This window comes from Hyperolius riggenbachi, chromosome 3, assembly GCF_040937935.1.
Source record: "Hyperolius riggenbachi isolate aHypRig1 chromosome 3, aHypRig1.pri, whole genome shotgun sequence".
NCBI lineage: Eukaryota > Metazoa > Chordata > Amphibia > Anura > Hyperoliidae > Hyperolius > Hyperolius riggenbachi.
The window spans coordinates 1705991-1727770 of NC_090648.1; the positions used below are offsets into that span (position 1 = coordinate 1705991).

General features: G+C 50.2%; 1 protein-coding gene across 1 annotated transcript in view; it reads right to left on the reverse strand.

Moving 5' to 3' along the window:
- Window positions 1–21780, reverse strand: part of ACAP1 (ArfGAP with coiled-coil, ankyrin repeat and PH domains 1) — a 424776-nt gene that overhangs the window by 41641 nt on the left and 361355 nt on the right. Inside the window, exons 18-20 of the mRNA XM_068273798.1 lie at window positions 19281–19462; window positions 13350–13459; window positions 341–451 (exon numbers count right to left, since the gene is read on the reverse strand). Coding sequence (XP_068129899.1) covers window positions 341–451; window positions 13350–13459; window positions 19281–19462 — 403 coding nt within the window. The remainder of the gene's footprint in view (window positions 1–340; window positions 452–13349; window positions 13460–19280; window positions 19463–21780) is intronic.

Below are 21780 nucleotides of genomic sequence, written 5' to 3' on the forward strand. Positions count from 1 at the left end.
GTACTGGTCAGGAGCACTTAACCTTCCTACATCAGATCTTACCACCATGGCCCACTTGTATGTGAATGTCGGAGGGAGTCTAAACAGTCCTAGCTAGCCTGGCTGGCCTTTCTGCTCCACAGAGTGGGTGACTTCTCCATTTTGGGGTTCTCATGTCTATGATGCACTCACTGCCTGATTTGGACCCCCAGATTTCTTTTTGTTTCCCCCTTCATGGCACATTCATAATTCCTCTGACGTATTCCCTTATCCATCAGGGATATGAATGGAGACCTTGTCCAGCCTTTGTAACTGTTACATCAACAATCTTTAACTACCCACCACAAAAAGTGCCACTTACAAAGTTACTATGTCGGCATTGGCAGCTTCTATGGCAATGGAGAGAACGTCTTTTCCTTCTTTGTCTAAAGCATTAATGTCGGCCCCTCTCTTCAGAAACAAACACGCCAGCCTAAAGGAAGGGAAAAACACAAAATAAACTGCATGAGGGTCATTATTGGGAGATAGCGATAGAATGAGGATTTGGAGTATCCCCTTTTGGTGCAATCAGGCAATCCTGCTCCTATGCAGCTCTGTGATCCAATGAACATGGCTAAAAACAAACAAAAAGAGCGCTTTGAGACTGCCAGTAAGTTGCAATCACACCATCCTATCCAGGACAGGTATCACCTGGAATGTAGTGTGTAACGATGGCGGGGTCGTTTTCGTGGTCAGCACGCAAGACGCGCACTGACACAATGAAAACCCTCCACCAGCGTATAATTTTGGGAAACCCAGGCTAGGTGCTATGCACCCGCAGAGGGCAATTCCCACCGGCAGATGGCGCTGTGGAGTGCAGGCGAACACCGCCGCTGCACAGCCACAGATGCCATATGGGAATTGTACAGAACCCAAAAAACGGGGCTGAAGAGCCCTTAAAGAGAAAGAGCACAGGGACAGGATGTATGTGTTTGCACCAAACTAGCCGCCACCCAGCGACAGTGAACACACAACAGCGGAAACAAAGTGGGAACGCAATCACAAGATTGGCGATTGCCAATAGAGACACAAGACAGAGCAGGACAGCGCACAAGGGTAGCAAAGGCACAGCAAATAATACAATGAGGAGATACGGAAAATAACAAACGCTAGCTGAACGCGAACACCGCACTTATTCGCAACAGTGCACGCGGCTATGCGCGGTCTCCACGTGTTACGCACAACAGAGACAAGCACGCCTAACTAACCAAAGACAGACAAACACGAAACAGAGAACGAGAGCGCTTGCTTAACGGTTACCTCACCGAGTCTCCAGCAAGCGTCCGTAGCAGACAAGACAGACACACGAAAACAGGGACAAGCGAGAGATAGGATCCACAGCACTAGCGAAAAGTGGCTAGCGCGATCCCAGGAGACAGAACAGAAGGATCCACAGCACTAGCGAAAGTGGCTAGCGCGATCCAGGTACAGAGTAGTAGAACAGAAGGATCCACAGCGCTAGCGAAAAGTGGCTAGCGCGATCCCAGGATACAGAACAGAAGGATCCACAACGCTAGCGAGAAGTGGCTAGCGCGATCCCAGGAGACAGAACAGAAGGATCCACAGCGCTAGCGAAAAGTGGCTAGCGCGATCCAAACACACGGCAGACAGAACAGATGAGGTAGGCAGAAACAACCGCTGTTCCAACCTACACTCCAGACTCAATCAGAAGGATCCACAGCCGCTAACGCTAGGGCTTGTACGATCCAAACACAAGACAGACGGAACAGGCAAAACAGATAATGCAATCCTAACTGCACTAGGGAACCTGCCTAGTGTATTCCCACGAATTACACTAAGATAACCTTAACAAACGGGAATGGCTGACACTCCAGGAGTGTCCATCAGGAACAGACCATGAAAGGGAAATGTCCAGCAAAGCATTCTGGGAGCAGAATGCTTTTATAGTGCCAGTCATCAAAAGAAGGCAGGTAAGGGAATTGCATGACTAATGTATGCAAATTCCTCAGCAACCCAAGCTGCAAAACTGACAGAAGGTCTCTCTTAAAGGATACCACAACTGACATGTGACATGTTGAGATAGACATGTGTATGTACAGTGCCTAGCACACAAATACCTATGCTGTGTTCATTTTTTTCTTTCTGTGTCTGAAAGAGTTAAATATCAGGTATGTAAGTGGCTGACTCAGTCCTGACTCAGACAGGAAGTGGCTACAGTGTGACCCTCCCTGATAAGAAATTCCACCTATAAAATACTTTCCTAGCAGAAAATGGCTTCTGAGAGCAAGAAAGAGATAAAAAGAGGAATTTCTTATCAGTGAGGGTCACACTGTAGTCACTTCCTGTCTGTGTCAAGACTGAGTCAGCCACTTACATACCTGATATTTAACACTTTCAGAGAGAGAAAGAAAAAAAAGGAACACAGCATAGTTATTTGTGTGCTAGGCACTGTACATAAACATGTATATCTCATTATGTCACATTTCAGTTGTGGTATCCTTTAAAGAGACCTGCAAAATGCAGACGTGAACAGTGGTCAAAACGCTGCCTGTCTGCACAGGCAGCTGAGCAGATTCTCACATAGTGGCTGTTAGTAAGGATCAGCCTGAGTCAGCTTGTGTCCCTCTTAGATGGCAGCCGGGGACGGGCTCTCCAGTCAGCAGCGGGCACAAGACTTCAGCGAGGAGTCCAGGATGCAGGGACACGCGGTGTAGCTACATGCGACCGTTCATGTCCTTGGAAGGATTCCACAGCAGAGGGATAGCTGGCAGCAGTAAGGAGGGCTGAGAAGTCCCGCATTCGCAAGGCAATGCTTACCGTCACTATATCAAAGGATTACAGGGTAACAAAAAGTGACTAAAAGTCGCTTTATTTGGCTGACAGACGATGCATTTCCTGGAGGAGACACTCTCCATTTATTCAGGTCAAGAGATGATATAATCTCCTTACAGCCGGTCCCCAGCTTCCATCTAACAGGGACACAAGCTGACTCAGGCTGATCCTTACCGACAGCCACTACATTCCAGGTGAGACCTGTCCTGGAATAGGACGCTTTGATTGCAACTTACTGCCAGTCTCAAAGCTGTTTTTGTTTGTTTTTAGCCATGATTATTGGGAGATGGTACAAGACTGGTCAAAGGAAGGTCTAACACAGAACACTTGCAGTGCATGAGATCCATCTGAGCTTGTCTACATGGGATGATGGAAGGCAGATCATCAGAGATGACAGGAGAGGAGACACGTGTTACAAAGCACCAGAGGGGAGGAGACATCTACAGAAGGGGAGGAGCCACATCTACAGGAGGGGAGGAGACATCTACAGGAAAGGATGAGACCAAGCTACAGGAGGGGAGGAGCCACATCTACAGGAGAGGAGGAGACCCATCTACAGGAGGGGAGGAGCCACATCTACAGGAGGGGAGGAGACCCATCTACAGGAGAGGAGGAGACCCATCTACAGGAGAGGAGGAGCCACATCTACAGGAGGGGAGGAGACCCATCTACAGGAGGGGAGGAGCCACATCTACAGGAGGGGAGAAGACACATCTACAGGAGCGAAGGAGACACACCTACAGGAGGGGAGGAGACCCATCTACAGGAGGAGAGGAGACATCAACATAAGGGGAGGAGCCACATCTACAGGAGAGGAGGAGACCCATCTACAGGAGGGGAGGAGACACATCTACAGGAGGAGAGGAGACCCATCTACAGGAGGAGAGGAGACCCATCTACAGGAGGGGAGGAGACACATCTACAGGAGGGGAGGAGACCCATCTACAGGAGGGGAGGAGACCCATCTACAGGAGGGGAGGAGACCCATCTACAGGAGGGGAGGAGACACATCTACAGGAGAGAAGACCCATCTACAGGAGGGGAGGAGACCCATCTACAGGAGGGGAGGAGACCCATCTACAGGAAGGGAGGAGACACATCTACAGAAGAGGAGGAGATTTTAACATAAGGGGAGGAGCCACATCTACAGGAGAGAAGACCCATCTACAGGAGGGGAGGAGACATCTACAGGAGCGGAGGAGACACACCGAGAGGAGAAATAAAATTGGAGAGGAGGAGGCACTCCAAAGTTCTATTGTAGCAGTAATTGTTTATCTTCAGTTAATTAAAACTTACCTGTAAACAGGACAAAGTGTGAGGAGATAGATGAGGGTCCATATACCCCGGGTAGACCAACAATTGGAGAAAGACCAAAACAATTACAGCCTAATTAGCTCATGAAGAGTACCTGCCTTGGGGTGATTCAGTAAATCTTATTCACACACAGTGTGGGTTAATGTTAGGGATCCCACGATAGGAACGGTCCTGTCAGCGTAGAGTGCACTCTTGTAGCGCGACCACGGTACTACACTAGCGTGCCCACGACTAAGCCAATTAACGTAGTAGTGCGTAGCGTGCAAGCGCTAAAATGAACCCGCGCAGTGTGTGCGTTACATTGTGTGAATCAAGCCCACTGATTGTTATCTGTTCTGAAAACCTTGGTTATGTTAATCAGAGGCACAGACTAACCAGCAAGCTCATGGTGACCCAGAACTCATTGGAGTGTGTGAGGGCTCGTCTCCACTAGTGTGGCGTACATCTCGCAGACGCACGCCGCACTGAGCGGGTTCGCAGGCAAATCCCATAAGCCGTGCCATGCACGGCTATGGGATTCGCAGCCTCCGCGGCGAATTCTGCGGGGTATTCCGGGCGAATCGCTCCCGCAAGCGATTCCGCCGCGGCCCCGTCATCCCCTATGGCAGAGTTTCCCCGTGCGAATCATGTGCGGGGAAACTCTGCGGAATCGCGGCGAAATCGCCGCAGTGGAAACGGGTCCTAAGGGACTACAATGGTCCTAAAAGCCCCCTTACTAAAATGCTATAGAAAACAAGAGTTTGCTTTCTAAAAAGAGAAAGAATTTGCGATAATTCAGGTTGGAGTGAGCTCCGAGATGTTTCCCACAATGCATCACTGCGGAATATATGCAAATTAACCAAAGTTACTCCAGTAATATTGTAATTCTAGTGAGTTCTGGGTCACCATGAGCTTGCTGGTTAGTCTGTACCTCTCGGATTTACAAGCCCTACTCCATAGAGCCAAATTAATCCATGCCATGCACTGATGAGGATCAAACAATCCGAAACAGTTTGTATGCATGTTGGATTATTATGGCTCTGTACATATTAACAAGCTGACACATCATTGCATTCCAGCGGTTCTGGAGGTGTGTTTAGCTTCTAAAGGCAACAATGGTTAATTTGCATATATTCAGCAGTGATGCACTGGGAGACATCTCAAGCTCACTCCAACCTGAATTATCGCAAATTCTTTCTGTGTTAAGAAAGCAAACTTTTGTTTATAATGTTAATCGGAAGTGCCAATTGAGGTGCTACAATTATAATTGATCCCTGTCTTAATGGAACTAGCTTTTTTTTCCATAAAGCATATCCTTGGTGCGAAGTATTGGTGCGGCAGCAGGGTAAGCCATCATTCCCTCATCCTGCGACTCCCGGTGTACTGATACATACATCCTTGGTGCAAAGTATTGGTGCGGCAGCAGGGTAAGCCATCATTCCCTCATCCTGCGACTCCCGGTGTACTGATACATCCATCCTTGGTGCGAAGTATTGGTGCGGCAGCAGTATAAGCCATCATTCGCTCATCCTGCGACTCCCGGTGTACTGATACATCCATCCTTGGTGCGAAGTATTGGAGCGGCAGCAGGGTAAGCCATCATTCCCTCATCCTGCGACTCCCGGTGTACTGATACATCCATCCTTGGTGAGAAGTATTGGAGCGGCAGCAGTGTAAGCCATCATTCGCTCATCCTGCGACTCCCGGTGTACTGATACATACATCCTTGGTGCGAAGTATTGGTGCGGCAGCAGGGTAAGCCATCATTCGCTCATCCTGCGACTCCCGGTGTACTGATACATCCATCCTTGGTGCGAAGTATTGGTGCGGCAGCAGTATAAGCCATCATTCGCTCATCCTGCGACTCCCGGTGTACTGATACATACATCCTTGGTGCGAAGTATTGGTGCGGCAGCAGGGTAAGCCATCATTCGTTCATCCTGTGACTCCCGGTGTACTGATACATACATCCTTGGTGCGAAGTATTGGAGCGGCAGCAGGGTAAGCCTTCATTCCCTCATCCTGCAACTCCCGGTGTACTGATACATCCATCCTTGGTGCGAAGTATTGGAGAGGCAGCAGGGTAAGCCATCATTCGCTCATCCTGTGACTCCCGGTGTACTGATACATACATCCTTGGTGCGAAGTATTGGAGAGGCAGCAGGGTAAGCCATCATTCCCTCATCCTGCGACTCCCGGTGTTCTGATACATACATCCTTGGTGCGAAGTATTGGAGCGGCAGCAGGGTAAGCCATCATTCGCTCATCCTGTGACTCCCGGTGTACTGATACATCCATCCTTGGTGTGAAGTATTGGAGCGGCAGCAGGGTAAGCCATCATTCGCTTATCCTGCGACTCCCGGTGTACTGATACATACATCCTTGGTGCGAAGTATTGGTGCGGCAGCAGGGTAAGCCATCATTCGCTCATCCTGCGACTCCCGGTGTACTGATACATCCATCCTTGGTGCGAAGTATTGGAGCGGCAGCAGGGTAAGCCATCATTCGCTCATCCTGCGACTCCCGGTGTACTGATACATCCATCCTTGGTGCGAAGTATTGGAGCGGCAGCAGTGTAAGCCATCATTCGCTCATCCTGCGACTCCCGGTGTACTAATACATACATCCTTGGTGCAAAGTATTGGAGCGGCAGCAGGGTAAGCCATCATTTGCTCATCCTGCGACTCCCGGTGTACTGATACATCCATCCTTGGTGCGAAGTATTGGAGCGGCAGCAGGGTAAGCCATCATTCGCTCATCCTGCGACTCCCGGTGTACTGATACATCCATCCTTGGTGCGAAGTATTGGAGCGGCAGCAGGGTAAGCCATCATTCGCTCATCCTGCGACTCCCGGTGTACTGATACATACATACTTGGTGCGAAGTATTGGTGCGGCAGCAGGGTAAGCCATCATTCCCTCATCCTGCGACTCCAGGTGTACTGATACATACATCCTTGGTGCGAAGTATTGGAGCGGCAGCAGGGTAAGCCATCATTCGCTCATCCTGCGACTCCCGGTGTACTGATACATACATCCTTGGTGCGAAGTATTGGAGCGGCAGCAGGGTAAGCCATCATTCGTTCATCCTGCGACTCCCGGTGTACTGATACATCCATCCTTGGTGCGAAGTATTGGAGCGGCAGCAGGGTAAGCCATCATTCGCTCATCCTGCGACTCCCGGTGTACTGATACATCCATCCTTGGTGCGAAGTATTGGAGCGGCAGCAGGGTAAGCCATCATTCGCTCATCCTGCGACTCCCTGTGTACTGATACATACATCCTTGGTGCGAAGTATTGGAGCGGCAGCAGGGTAAGCCATCATTCCCAATCCTGCGACTCCCGGTGTACTGATACATCCATCCTTGGTGCGAAGTATTGGTGCGGCAGCAGGGTAAGCCATCATTCGCTCATCCTGCGACTCCCGGTGTACTGATACATACATCCTTGGTGCGAAGTATTGGTGCGGCAGCAGGGTAAGCCATCATTCGCTCATCCTGCGACTCCCGGTGTACTGATACATCCATCCTTGGTGCGAAGTATTGGTGCGGCAGCAGTATAAGCCATCATTCGCTCATCCTGCGACTCCCGGTGTACTGATACATCCATCCTTGGTGCGAAGTATTGGTGCGGCAGCAGTGTAAGCCATCATTCGTTCATCCTGCGACTCCCGGTGTACTGATACATCCATCCTTGGTGCGAAGTATTGGTGCGGCAGCAGTGTAAGCCATCATTCGCTCATCCTGCTACTCCCGGTGTACTGATACATCCATCCTTGGTGCGAAGTATTGGAGCGGCAGCAGGGTAAGCCATCATTCGTTCATCCTGCGACTCCCGGTGTACTGATACATCCATCCTTGGTGCGAAGTATTGGAGCGGCAGCAGGGTAAGCCATCATTCGCTCATCCTGCGACTCCCGGTGTACTGATACATACATCCTTGGTGCGAAGTATTGGAGCGGCAGCAGGGTAAGCCATCATTCGCTTATCCTGCGACTCCCGGTGTACTGATACATCCATCCTTGGTGCGAAGTATTGGTGCGGCAGCAGGGTAAGCCATCATTTGCTCATCCTGCGACTCCCGATGTACTGATACATACATCCTTGGTGCGAAGTATTGGAGAGGCAGCAGGGTAAGCCATCATTCGCTCATTCTGCGACTCCCGGTGTACTGATACATACATCCTTGGTGCGAAGTATTGGAGAGGCAGCAGGGTAAGCCATCATTCGCTCATCCTGCGACTCCCGGTGTACTGATACATCCATCCTTGGTGCGAAGTATTGGAGCAGCAGCAGGGTAAGCCATCATTCGCTCATCCTGCGACTCCCGGTGTACTGATACATCCATCCTTGGTGCGAAGTATTGGAGCGGCAGCAGGGTAAGCCATCATTCGCTCATCCTGCGACTCCCTGTGTACTGATACATACATCCTTGGTGCGAAGTATTGGTGCGGCAGCAGTATAAGCCATCATTCGCTCATCCTGCGACTCCCGGTGTACTGATACATACATCCTTGGTGCGAAGTATTGGAGCGGCAGCAGGGTAAGCCATCATTCGCTCATCCTGCGACTCCCGGTGTACTGATACATCCATCCTTAGTGCGAAGTATTGGTGCGGCAGCAGGGTAAGCCATCATTCGCTCATCCTGCGACTCCCGGTGTACTGATACATCCATCCTTGGTGCGAAGTATTGGAGCGGCAGCAGGGTAAGCCATCATTCGCTCATCCTGCGAGTCCCGGTGTACTGATACATCCATCCTTAGTGCGAAGTATTGGAGCGGCAGCAGGGTAAGCCATCATTCCCTCATCCTGCGACTCCCGGTGTACTGATACATCCATCCTTGGTGCGAAGTATTGGAGCGGCAGCAGGGTAAGCCATCATTCGCTCATCCTGCGACTCCCGGTGTACTGATACATCCATCCTTAGTGCGAAGTATTGGTGCGGCAGCAGGGTAAGCCATCATTCGCTCATCCTGCGACTCCCGGTGTACTGATACATCCATCCTTGGTGCGAAGTATTGGAGCGGCAGCAGGGTAAGCCATCATTCGCTCATCCTGCGACTCCCGGTGTACTGATACATCCATCCTTGGTGCGAAGTATTGGAGCGGCAGCAGTGTAAGCCATCATTCGCTCATCCTGCGACTCCCGGTGTACTAATACATACATCCTTGGTGCAAAGTATTGGAGCGGCAGCAGGGTAAGCCATCATTTGCTCATCCTGCGACTCCCGGTGTACTGATACATCCATCCTTGGTGCGAAGTATTGGAGCGGCAGCAGGGTAAGCCATCATTCGCTCATCCTGCGACTCCCGGTGTACTGATACATCCATCCTTGGTGCGAAGTATTGGAGCGGCAGCAGGGTAAGCCATCATTCGCTCATCCTGCGACTCCCGGTGTACTGATACATACATACTTGGTGCGAAGTATTGGTGCGGCAGCAGGGTAAGCCATCATTCCCTCATCCTGCGACTCCCGGTGTACTGATACATACATCCTTGGTGCGAAGTATTGGAGCAGCAGCAGGGTAAGCCATCATTCGCTCATCCTGCGACTCCCGGTGTACTGATACATACATCCTTGGTGCGAAGTATTGGAGCGGCAGCAGGGTAAGCCATCATTCGTTCATCCTGCGACTCCCGGTGTACTGATACATCCATCCTTGGTGCGAAGTATTGGAGCGGCAGCAGGGTAAGCCATCATTCGCTCATCCTGCGACTCCCGGTGTACTGATACATCCATCCTTGGTGCGAAGTATTGGAGTGGCAGCAGGGTAAGCCATCATTCGCTCATCCTGCGACTCCCTGTGTACTGATACATACATCCTTGGTGCGAAGTATTGGAGCGGCAGCAGGGTAAGCCATCATTCCCAATCCTGCGACTCCCGGTGTACTGATACATCCATCCTTGGTGCGAAGTATTGGTGCGGCAGCAGGGTAAGCCATCATTCGCTCATCCTGCGACTCCCGGTGTACTGATACATACATCCTTGGTGCGAAGTATTGGTGCGGCAGCAGGGTAAGCCATCATTCGCTCATCCTGCGACTCCTGGTGTACTGATACATCCATCCTTGGTGCGAAGTATTGGTGCGGCAGCAGTATAAGCCATCATTCGCTCATCCTGCGACTCCCGGTGTACTGATACATCCATCCTTGGTGCGAAGTATTGGTGCGGCAGCAGGGTAAGCCATCATTCGTTCATCCTGCGACTCCCGGTGTACTGATACATCCATCCTTGGTGCGAAGTATTGGTGCGGCAGCAGTGTAAGCCATCATTCGTTCATCCTGCGACTCCCGGTGTACTGATACATCCATCCTTGGTGCGAAGTATTGGAGCGGCAGCAGGGTAAGCCATCATTCGCTCATCCTGCGAGTCCCGGTGTACTGATACATACATCCTTGGTGCGAAGTATTGGTGCGGCAGCAGGGTAAGCCATCATTCGCTTATCCTGCGACTCCCGGTGTACTGATACATCCATCCTTGGTGCGAAGTATTGGTGCGGCAGCAGGGTAAGCCATCATTTGCTCATCCTGCGACTCCCGATGTACTGATACATACATCCTTGGTGCGAAGTATTGGAGAGGCAGCAGGGTAAGCCATCATTCGCTCATCCTGCGACTCCCGGTGTACTGATACATACATCCTTGGTGCGAAGTATTGGAGAGGCAGCAGGGTAAGCCATCATTCGCTCATCCTGCGACTCCCGGTGTACTGATACATCCATCCTTGGTGCGAAGTATTGGAGAGGCAGCAGTGTAAGCCATCATTCGCTCATCCTGCGACTCCCGGTGTACTGATACATCCATCCTTGGTGCGAAGTATTGGAGCGGCAGCAGGGTAAGCCATCATTCGCTCATCCTGCGATTCCCGGTGTACTGATACATACATCCTTGGTGCGAAGTATTGGTGCGGCAGCAGTATAAGCCATCATTCGCTCATCCTGCGACTCCCGGTGTACTGATACATACATCCTTGGTGCGAAGTATTGGAGCGGCAGCAGGGTAAGCCATCATTCGCTCATCCTGCGACTCCCGGTGTACTGATACATCCATCCTTAGTGCGAAGTATTGGTGCGGCAGCAGGGTAAGCCATCATTCGCTCATCCTGCGACTCCCGGTGTACTGATACATCCATCCTTGGTGCAAAGTATTGGAGCGGCAGCAGGGTAAGCCATCATTCGCTCATCCTGCGACTCCCGGTGTACTGATACATCCATCCTTGGTGCGAAGTATTGGAGCGGCAGCAGTGTAAGCCATCATTCGCTCATCCTGAGACTCCCGGTGTACTGATACATCCATCCTTGGTGCAAAGTATTGGAGCGGCAGCAGGGTAAGCCATCATTCGCTCATCTTGCGACTCCCGGTGTACTGATACATCCATCCTTGGTGCGAAGTATTGGAGCGGCAGCAGGGTAAGCCATCATTCGCTCATCCTGCGAGTCCCGGTGTACTGATACATCCATCCTTAGTGCGCAGTATTGGAGCGGCAGCAGGGTAAGCCATCATTCGCTCATCCTGCGAGTCCCGGTGTACTGATACATACATCCTTGGTGCGAAGTATTGGTGCGGCAGCAGGGTAAGCCATCATTCGCTTATCCTGCGACTCCCGGTGTACTGATACATCCATCCTTGGTGCGAAGTATTGGTGCGGCAGCAGGGTAAGCCATCATTTGCTCATCCTGCGACTCCCGATGTACTGATACATCCATCCTTGGTGCGAAGTATTGGAGCGGCAGCAGGGTAAGCCATCATTCGCTCATCCTGCGACTCCCGGTGTACTGATACATCCATCCTTGGTGCGAAGTATTGGAGCGGCAGCAGGGTAAGCCATCATTCGCTCATCCTGCGACTCCCGGTGTACTGATACATCCATCCTTGGTGCGAAGTATTGGAGCGGCAGCAGGGTAAGCCATCATTCGCTCATCCTGCGAGTCCCGGTGTACTGATACATCCATCCTTAGTGCGCAGTATTGGTGTGGCAGCAGGGTAAGCCATCATTCGCTCATCCTGTGACTCCCGGTGTACTGATACATCCATCCTTGGTGCGAAATATTGGTGCGGCAGCAGGGTAAGCCATCATTCGCTCATCCTGCGACTCCCGGTGTACTGATACATCCATCCTTGGTGCGAAGTATTGGAGCGGCAGCAGTGTAAGCCATCATTCCCTCATCCTGCGACTCCCGGTGTACTAATACATCCATCCTTGGTGCGAAGTATTGGAGCGGCAGCAGGGTAAGCCATCATTCGCTTATCCTGCGACTCCCGGTGTACTGATACATCCATCCTTGGTGCGAAGTATTGGAGAGGCAGCAGGGTAAGCCATCATTCGCTCATCCTGCGACTCCCGGTGTACTGATACATACATCCTTGGTGCGAAGTATTGGAGAGACAGCAGGGTAAGCCATCATTCGCTCATCCTGCGACTCCCGGTGTACTGATACATACATCCTTGGTGCGAAGTATTGGAGAGGCAGCAGGGTAAGCCATCATTCGCTCATCCTGCGACTCCCGGTGTACTGATACATACATCCTTGGTGCGAAGTATTGGAGCGGCAGCAGGGTAAGCCATCATTCGCTCATCCTGCGACTCCCAGTGTACTGATACATACATCCTTGGTGCGAAGTATTGGAGCGGCAGCAGTGTAAGCCATCATTCCCTCATCCTGCGACTCCCGGTGTACTAATACATCCATCCTTGGTGCGAAGTATTGGAGCGGCAGCAGGGTAAGCCATCATTCGCTTATCCTGCGACTCCCGGTGTACTGATACATCCATCCTTGGTGCGAAGTATTGGAGAGGCAGCAGGGTAAGCCATCATTCGCTCATCCTGCGACTCCCAGTGTACTGATACATCCATCCTTGGTGCAAAGTATTGGAGCAGCAGCAAGGTAAGCCATCATTCGCTCATCCAGCGACTCCTGATGTACTGATACATACATCCGTGGTGCGAAGTATTGGAGCGGCAGCAGGGTAAGCCATCATTCGCTCATCCTGCGACTCCCGGTGTACTAATACATCCATCCTTGGTGCGAAGTATTGGAGCGGCAGCAGGGTAAGCCATCATTCGCTCATCCTGCGACTCCCGGTGTACTGATACATACATCCTTGGTGCCCCTTTCAAGCAGCTGTCACTCCAGGCATCTGTCTGGTTTCTCTATACCTAAAAACCCTGACTATTTGTCACATTAGAAGGAAAGCAATGAAAATTGTCACCATCAAGGAAGACACCCTAAGTGTGGCACGTACCCTGTGTACCCCTGAAGTGTGGCATGGTGTAGGGGTCCTCGTCCATCTTTATCACATTGATTGACGCTTGCCCCATTCTGCAGGAGGAACTCACAGGCAACAAGGGAATCCTAGAGGTGACAATACAGACAAAAGTGTCCCAAACCATATCACAGAGGAGGGACAGGCAGAAGGTAAGTGACAGGTCACAGAGGAGGGACAGGCAGAAGGTAAGTGACAGGTCACAGAGGAGGGACAGACGGAAGGTAAGTGACAGGTCACAGAGGAGGGACAGACGGAAGGTAAGTGACAGGTCACAGAGGAGGGAGAGGCAGAAGGTAAGTGACAGGTCACAGAGGAGGGCGAGGCAGAAGGTGAGTGACAGGTCACAGTGGAGGGAGAGGCAGAAGGTAAGTGACAGATCACAGAGGAGGGACAGACGGAAGGTAAGTGACAGGTCACAGAGGAGGGAGAGGCAGAAGGTGAGTGACAGGTCACAGAGGAGGGAGAGGCATAAGGTAAGTGACAGGTCACAGAGGAGGGACAGACGGAAGGTAAGTGACAGGTCACAGAGGAGGGAGACGCAGAAGGTAAGTGACGGGTCACAGAGGAGGGAGAGGCAGAAGGTAAGTGACAGGTCACAGAGGAGGGACAGACGGAAGGTAAGTGACAGGTCACAGAGGAGGGAGAGGCAGAAGGTGAGTGACAGGTCACAGAGGAGGGAGAGGCAGAAGGTAAGTGACATGTCACAGAGGAGGGAGAAGGTAAGTGACAAGTTACAGAGGAGGTATACCGGATGGATCGAAAAAACGGGGGAAAGGGAAACACCAGGAGCCCAAGCTGGTGTATTATCTCAAGCGTAAAAGATCAGCAAAGTATCTGGTAGTAGATATACTCACAAAGCCGGGTTGTGTATAAGGCAACCACTTTAAGTCGCATGTGGGGAAGTACCATCCCCACTCGGCCTTGTTGTATAAATCAGGTGGTCGCAGCGCCTTTGAAAAAACCACCTGCCAAGGTGGTGTCCTCTAGTCCCAGGGGAGAGTCAGCATAAACGGAGGTAGGAGGCGCCCGGGTGGGTACTTAGGATTTATTTTAAAGGGTTGATACACATATATGTATGGCTATAAAATGATTATGTATGTACATACTGATAAGACAAAATCTTACCTTAAAAAGTAGTCATTCATAAAAGAAAATGACTTTATTGGGGCACTTAGAGCCCTCTCTACAGGTGCCTGAACACGGGGAACTTTTCTTACTGGGACACGACCTGATGAAGCGGTTTACACCGCGAAACGCGTTGTCAATCTAAGTGCCCCAATAAAGTCATTTTCTTTTATGAATGACTACTTTTTAAGGTAAGTTTTTGTCTTATCAGTATGTACATACATAATCATTTTATAGCCATACATATATGTGTATCAACCCTTTACAACAAATCCTAAGTACCCACCTGGGTGCCTCCTACCTCCGTTTATGTTACAGAGGAGGGACAGATGAAAGGTAAGTGACAGGTCACAGAGGAGGGACAGACGGAAGGTACGTGACAGGTCACAGAGGAGGGACAGACGGTAGGTAAGTGACAGGTCACAGAGGAGGGACAGACGGAAGGTACGTGACAGGTCACAGAGGAGGGACAGACGGAAGGTAAGTGACAGGTCACAGAGGAGGGACAGACGGAAGGTAAGTGACAGGTCACAGAGGAGGGACAGACGGAAGGTAAGTGACAGGTCACAGAGGAGGGACAGGCGGAAGGTAAGTGACATGTCACAGAGGAGGGAGAGATGGAAGGTAAGTGACAGGTCACAGAGGAGGGACAGGCGGAAGGTAAGTGACAGGTCACAGAGGAGGGACAAGCAGAAAGTAAGTGACAGGTCACAGAGGAGGGACTGGCAGAAGGTAAGTGACAGGTCACAGAGGAGGGAGAGACAGAAGGTAAGTGACAGGTCACAGAGGAGGGACAGGCAGAAGGTAAGTGACAGGTCACAGAGGAGAGACAGACAGAAGGTAAGTGACAGGTCACAGAGGAGGGAGAGACAGAAGGTAAGCGACATGTCACAAAGGAGGGACAGACAGAAGGTAAGTGACAGGTCACAGAGGAGGGACAGATGGAAAGTATGCGACACTTCACAAAGGAGGGACAGATGGAAGGTAAGCGACACGTCCCAGAGGAGGGACAGATGGGAAGGTAAGTGACACGTCCCAGAGGAGGGACAGACAGAAGGTAAGTGACACGTCTCAGAGGAGGGACAGATGGAAGGTAAGCTACATGTCACAGAGGAGGGACAGGTGGAAGATAAGTGACAAGTCACAGAGGAGGGAGAGAAGGAAGGTTAGTGGAGGGACAGACAGAAAGTGACAAGTTACAGAGAAGGGACAGGCGGAGCGTAAGTGACACGTCACAGAGGAGGGACAGATGGAAGGGAAGTGACACGTCACAGAGGAGAGACGGACAGAAGGTAAGTGGAGGGACAGACAGAAAGTGACATGTCACAGAGAAGGGACAGACAGAAAGTAAGTGGAGGGACAGACAGAAAGTGACATGTCACAGAGAAGGGACAGACAGAAAGTAAGTGGAGGGACAGACAGAAAGTGACATGTCACAGAGAAGGGATAGACAGAAAGTAAGTGGAGGGACAGACAGAAAGTGACATGTCACAGAGAAGGGACAGACAAAAAGTAAGTGGAGGGACAGACAGAAAGTGACAGGCCACAGAGGAGGGACAAGTGGAAGGTAAGGGATACGTCACAGAGGAGGGACAGACGGAAGGTAAGTGACATGTCCCAGAGGAGGGACAGATGGAAGGTAAGCTACACATCCCAGAGGAGGGACAGACGGCAGGTAATTACAGGTCACAGAGGAGGGACAGACGGAAGGTATGCGACACATCACAGAGGAGGGACAGGTGGAAGGTAAGGGATACGTCACAGAGAAGGGACAGACGGCAGGTAAGTGACAGGTCACAGAGGAGGGACAGACGGAAGGTACGTGACAGGTCACAGAGGAGGGACAGATGGAAGGGAAGTGACATGTCACAGAGGAGGGACAGACGGCAGGTAAGTGAAAGGTCACAGAGGAGGGACAGATGGAAGGTAAGCGACATGTCACAGAGGAGGGACAGGTGGAAGGTAAGTGACACATCACAGAGGTGGGACAGACGGAAGGTAAGTGACATGTCACAGAGGAGAGACAGACAGAAAGTGACAGGTTACAGACGGACAGATGGAAGGTAAGTGACACGTTACAGAGGAGGGACAGACAGAAGGTAAGTGACATGTCGCAGAGGAGGGACAGATGGAAGGGAAGTGACACATCACAGAGGAGAGACAGACGGAAGGTAAGTGACACGTCACAGAGGAGGGACAGGTGGAAGGTAAGTGACAGGTCACAGAGGAGGGACAGACGGAAGGTAAGTGACACGTCACAGAGGAGGGACAGACGGAAGGTAAGTGACTCATCACAGAGAAGAGACAAATGGAACATGAGTGACATGTCACAGAGGAGAGACAGACAGAAGGTAAGTGACAGGTCACAGAGGAGGGACAGACAGAAGGTAAGTGACATGTCACAGAGGAGGGACAGACGGACGGTAAGTGACACGTCACAGAGGAGAGACAGATGGAAGGTAAGTGACACGTCACAGAAGAGGGACAGGTGGAAAGTAAGTGACACGTCACAGAGGAGAGACAGACGGAACGTAAGTGACACGTCACAGAGGAGGGAGAGACAGAAGGTAAGTGGAGGGACAGAAAGAAAGTGACAGGTTACAGCGGAGGGACAGGTGGAAGGTAAGCGACATGTCACAGAGGAGGGACAGGTGGAAGGTAAGGGATACGTCACAGAGAAGGGACAGACGGCAGGTAAGTGACAGGTCACAGAGGAGGGACAGACGGAAGGTAAGTGACACGTCACAGAGGAGACACAGACGGAAGGTAAGTGACACGTCACAGAGGAGGGGCAGACAGAAGGTAAGTGACATGTCACAGAGGAGGGAGAGACAGAAGGTAAGTGGAGAGACAGACGGAAGGTAACTGACACAGCACAGAGGAGGGACAGATGGAAAGTAAGCGACACGTCACAGAGGAGGGACAGACAGAAGGTAAGTGAAAGGTCACAGGGAGGGACAGACGGAAGGTAAGTGACACGTCACAGAGGAGGGACAGACGGATTGTAAGTGACACATCACAGAGGAGAGACAGACAGAAAGTGACATGTTACAGAGGAGGGACAGACAGAAGGTAAGTGACACGTCACAGAGGAGGGACAGACGGAAGGTAAGCGATCCGTCACAGAGAAGAGACAAATGGAACATAAGTGACATGTCACAGAGGAGAGACAGACAGAAGGTAAGTGACACGTCACAGAGGAGGGACAGGTGGAAGGTAAGTGACACGTCACAGAGGAGGGACAGACGGAAAGTAAGATGTTACAGAGGAGGGACAGACAGAAGGTAAGTGACACGTCACAGAGGAGGGACAGATGGACGGTAAGTGACACGTCACAGAGGAGAGACAGACGGAACATAAGTGGCACGTCACAGAGGAGAGACAGACAGAAGGTAAGTGACACGTCACAGAGGAGGGACACGTGGAAGGTAAGTGACACGTCACAGAGGAGAGACAGACGGAACGTAAGTGACACGTCACAGAGGAGGGACAGACAGAAGGTAAGTGACACGTCACAGAGGAGAGACAGACGGAACGTAAGTGACACGTCACAGAGGAGGGACAGACAGAAGGTAAGTGACACGTCACAGAGGAGGGACAGACAGAGGTAAGTGGAGAGACAGATGGCACAGAGAAGGGACAGATGGAAAGTAAGCGACACTTTACAAAGGAGGGACAGATGGAAGGTAAGTGACACGTCACAGAGGACGGACAGACAGAAGGTAAGTGACAGGTCACAGGGAGGGACAGACGGAAGGTAAGTGACACGTCACAGAGGAGAGACAGACGGAAGGTAAGTGACACATCACAGAGGAGGGACAGACGGAAGGTAAGTAACACGTCACAGAGGAGGGACAGGTGGAAGGTAAGTGACACATCACAAAGGAGGGACAGACAGAAGGTAAGTGACACATCACAGAGGAGGGACTGACAGAATGTAAGTGACGCATCACAGAGGAGGGGGACAGAGAGAAGGTAAGTGACAGGTCACAGAGGAGGGACAGACTGAAGGTAAGTGACACGTCACAGAGGAGGGACTGACAGAATGTAAGTGACACATCACAGAGGAGGAACAGACAGAAGGTAAGTGACGCGTCACAGAGGAGGGACTGGCTGAAGGTAAGTGACAGGTCACAAAGGAGGGACTGACAGAATGTAAGTGACACATCACAGAGGAGGAACAGACAGAAGGTAAGTGACGCGTCACAGAGGAGGGACTGGCTGAAGGTAAGTGACAGGTCACAGAGGAGGGACAGACGGAAGGGAAGTGAGACATCACAGAGGAGGGACAGACAGAATGTAAGTGACAGGTCACAGAGGAGGGAGAGAGAGAAGGTAAGTGACAGGGCACAGAGGAGGGACAGGCTGAAGGTAAGTGACAGGTCACAGAGGAGGGACAGGCTGAAGGTAACAGGTCACAGAGGCGGGACAGACGGCAGGTATGTGACGTCACAGAGGAGGGTCTGACAGAATGTAAGTGACACGTCACAGAGGAGGGGCTGACAGAAGGTAAGTGACACGTCACAGAGGAGGACTGACAGAAGGTAAGTGACACGTCACAGAGGAGGAACAGACAGACGGTAAGTGACACATCACAGAGGAGGGACAGGCTGAAGGTAAATGACAGGTCACAGAGGAGGGACAGACGGCAGGTATGTGACGTCACAGAGGAGGGACAGACAGAAGGTAAGTGACACGTCACTGAGGAGGGACTGACAGAAGGTTAGTGACACGTCACAGAGGAAGGACAGACAGAAGGTAAGTGACATGAATATGGCTTACAGAGAGCACAGCCCGAATGAGTGGCGTCCGCCCGTCCTCATCGCTGCGTACCCAGTTCACATCTGCCCCATGTGCCAGGGCATCGGCCATGGTGGGCAGATAACGGTGCTCAGCTGCCCGGTACAAAAGGGCACCAGCATGAAGGTTCCGCACATCACCGCCATCACTGGGTCCACATGTGCCTGTCACATGATATCATTATTATTATTGATTTATAAAGCACCAACGTATTCTGTGACAAAAAACGTAGGGTACAAAATATCACAAACAATGACATACACCAATATACAAAATACACAATCCGTAATTACAGTGACAACATTAATATAAATAAATGTGTAACAAATTCCAAGACACAAAAGGTGAGAAAGCCCTGCCCTTGTGAGCTTACAATCTAAAGGAATGGGGAGAAACAAGAGGTGGGGGTAGTATACTATATTCCTACCTAGAGGCAGTGGGTTTTAGGATATCTAGTAGGAGTGTAACTTGGCCAGAAGTCAAAGGGGAGGTGGCCTAAGATAGAGCATGTGCTTGTTGGAAAAAGTGTGTTTTGAGGGCACATTTAAAGATATCAAAGGTTGGAGAGTGACGGATGTGTTTTGGATGGGCATTCCAGAGGAGGGGTGAGGCACGTGAGAAGTATACGTGAAGATGAGGAGGTAAATAAAGAGGAGGACAGAAGAAGGTCCTGTGCAGATCTGAGATTGCGGTTGGATTGGTATCTGGAAACTAGTGAGGAGATGTACCGGGGAGAGATTGTGGAGCGCTCTGTAGGTTAGGGTTAGGAGTTGGAACTGGATCCTCTGGGTAACTGGCAGCCAGTGAAGAGCTTGGCAGAGAGGAGCAGCAGAGGAAGAGCCGAGAGGAGAGATGAGTGAGTCAAGCAGCCAGTTCAGTGCCGACTTGGGTGGGGCCTGTAAGTTGGGTCTGTTAGTTGGCAGTATGTTACATTATTCCAGATGAGTTATTATAAGAGCATGTATTAACATTTTAGTTGTGTCCTGAGTGAGAAAAGGTCGGATGCGAGGTATGTTTTTGAGTTGGAGATAAGATGGTTAGGGAGTGAATGTGAGGAATAAATGAGAGAGAAGAATCAAATATTACCCCTAAGCACCGTGCTTTGGGAACTAAAGTTATAGGGGTGTTATTAACATATATTGTTATTTCTGGCAGAGTGGTTGACAGAGACAGTGGAAAACCAAAATTAGCTTACCTGGTAATGCTGTTTTTAATAACCCTCCAGGACAGGTGCTACATATGAGATTTGGGCTCCGCCCTCAACAGGAAACACAAAGAACTAGCTCTCTATAAGTTCCACCCCTCAGTATTCACCTGCCAGTACGTTCCAATTAACTGTCCTGATACCGATTCTTCTTTCAAACAATTTAACAAAAAACTTGCATGTACATAAACATCCGTATAAACACACAGAAATATATGCTTCAGTCAATATTATACATAAATATATATATATATATATATATATATATATATCAAAATAGGTGGGTCACCTGTCCTGGGGGGTTATTAAAAACAGCATTACCAGGTAAGCTAATTTTGGTTTTTTCAAATAACCCTCCAGGACAGGTGCTATATATGAGATGATATGCAATAAATACCAACCTCAGGGCGGGACAACAGCCTGAAGAACTTTTTTTCCAAATGCCTGTTCTTCTGCTGATAAGCCCAGTCGGTAATGCCTAATGAAGGTGTTCACGGATTTCCAAGTTGCTGTCTTGCAGATATCCGTCGCTGTTGCTCCAGCTCTATAAGCCCAGGAAGTTGCCACTGACCCTGTTGAGTGAGCGGTTACCTCTCTAGGACTTTGAACTCCTTTTGATTTGTAACTGACAAACAAAAAAACTAATAACTAGAGGTTCTAATGCTAACCTCTCATCCAAGTATAGTGATAAGGCTGCCACTTGGATCTTTAGGGTACTCAACGCTAGATTTTTGTCAACGTATTCTTGCAAAACTTCTAACACTGTAGCGAGCTTATTGGATCGGAGTCCTGTCTTTCTCTTCCATTGACAAAAAGTTTTCCAATAGTTTTGATATATTGCTCTAGTGACTTTCTTTCTACTTTTAATTATATTCTCTGTCACTGTCAGATAACCCTCTATCTTTTAAGATCTTCCTTTCAGAAACCAAGCTGTCAATCGAAGATTCGAAATCTGAGTCCATTTGTCTTTTCTTTTTGAGAAGGGTTAGTCTGTCTGTTAATGGCATTGGTCTGTCCACCAGCATCAACTTAATCATTGGATACCAGATTATTTTCAGCCAATCTGGTTCAATTAATATTAGATACATTGTTGTCGATTTCAGCTTCTGTAATACTATTGGTAACAGCGGTATTGGAGGAAATATTTGATAATCCCACATTTGAGCCAAAGCATCTACTCCCGAAGCGCCTCTTGGGTCTAGAGAGAAGAACTGGTGGCACTGAGTATTCTCCAGATTGGCGAATAAAGTCGATCTGTGGTTGTCCCTACTTTTTCGC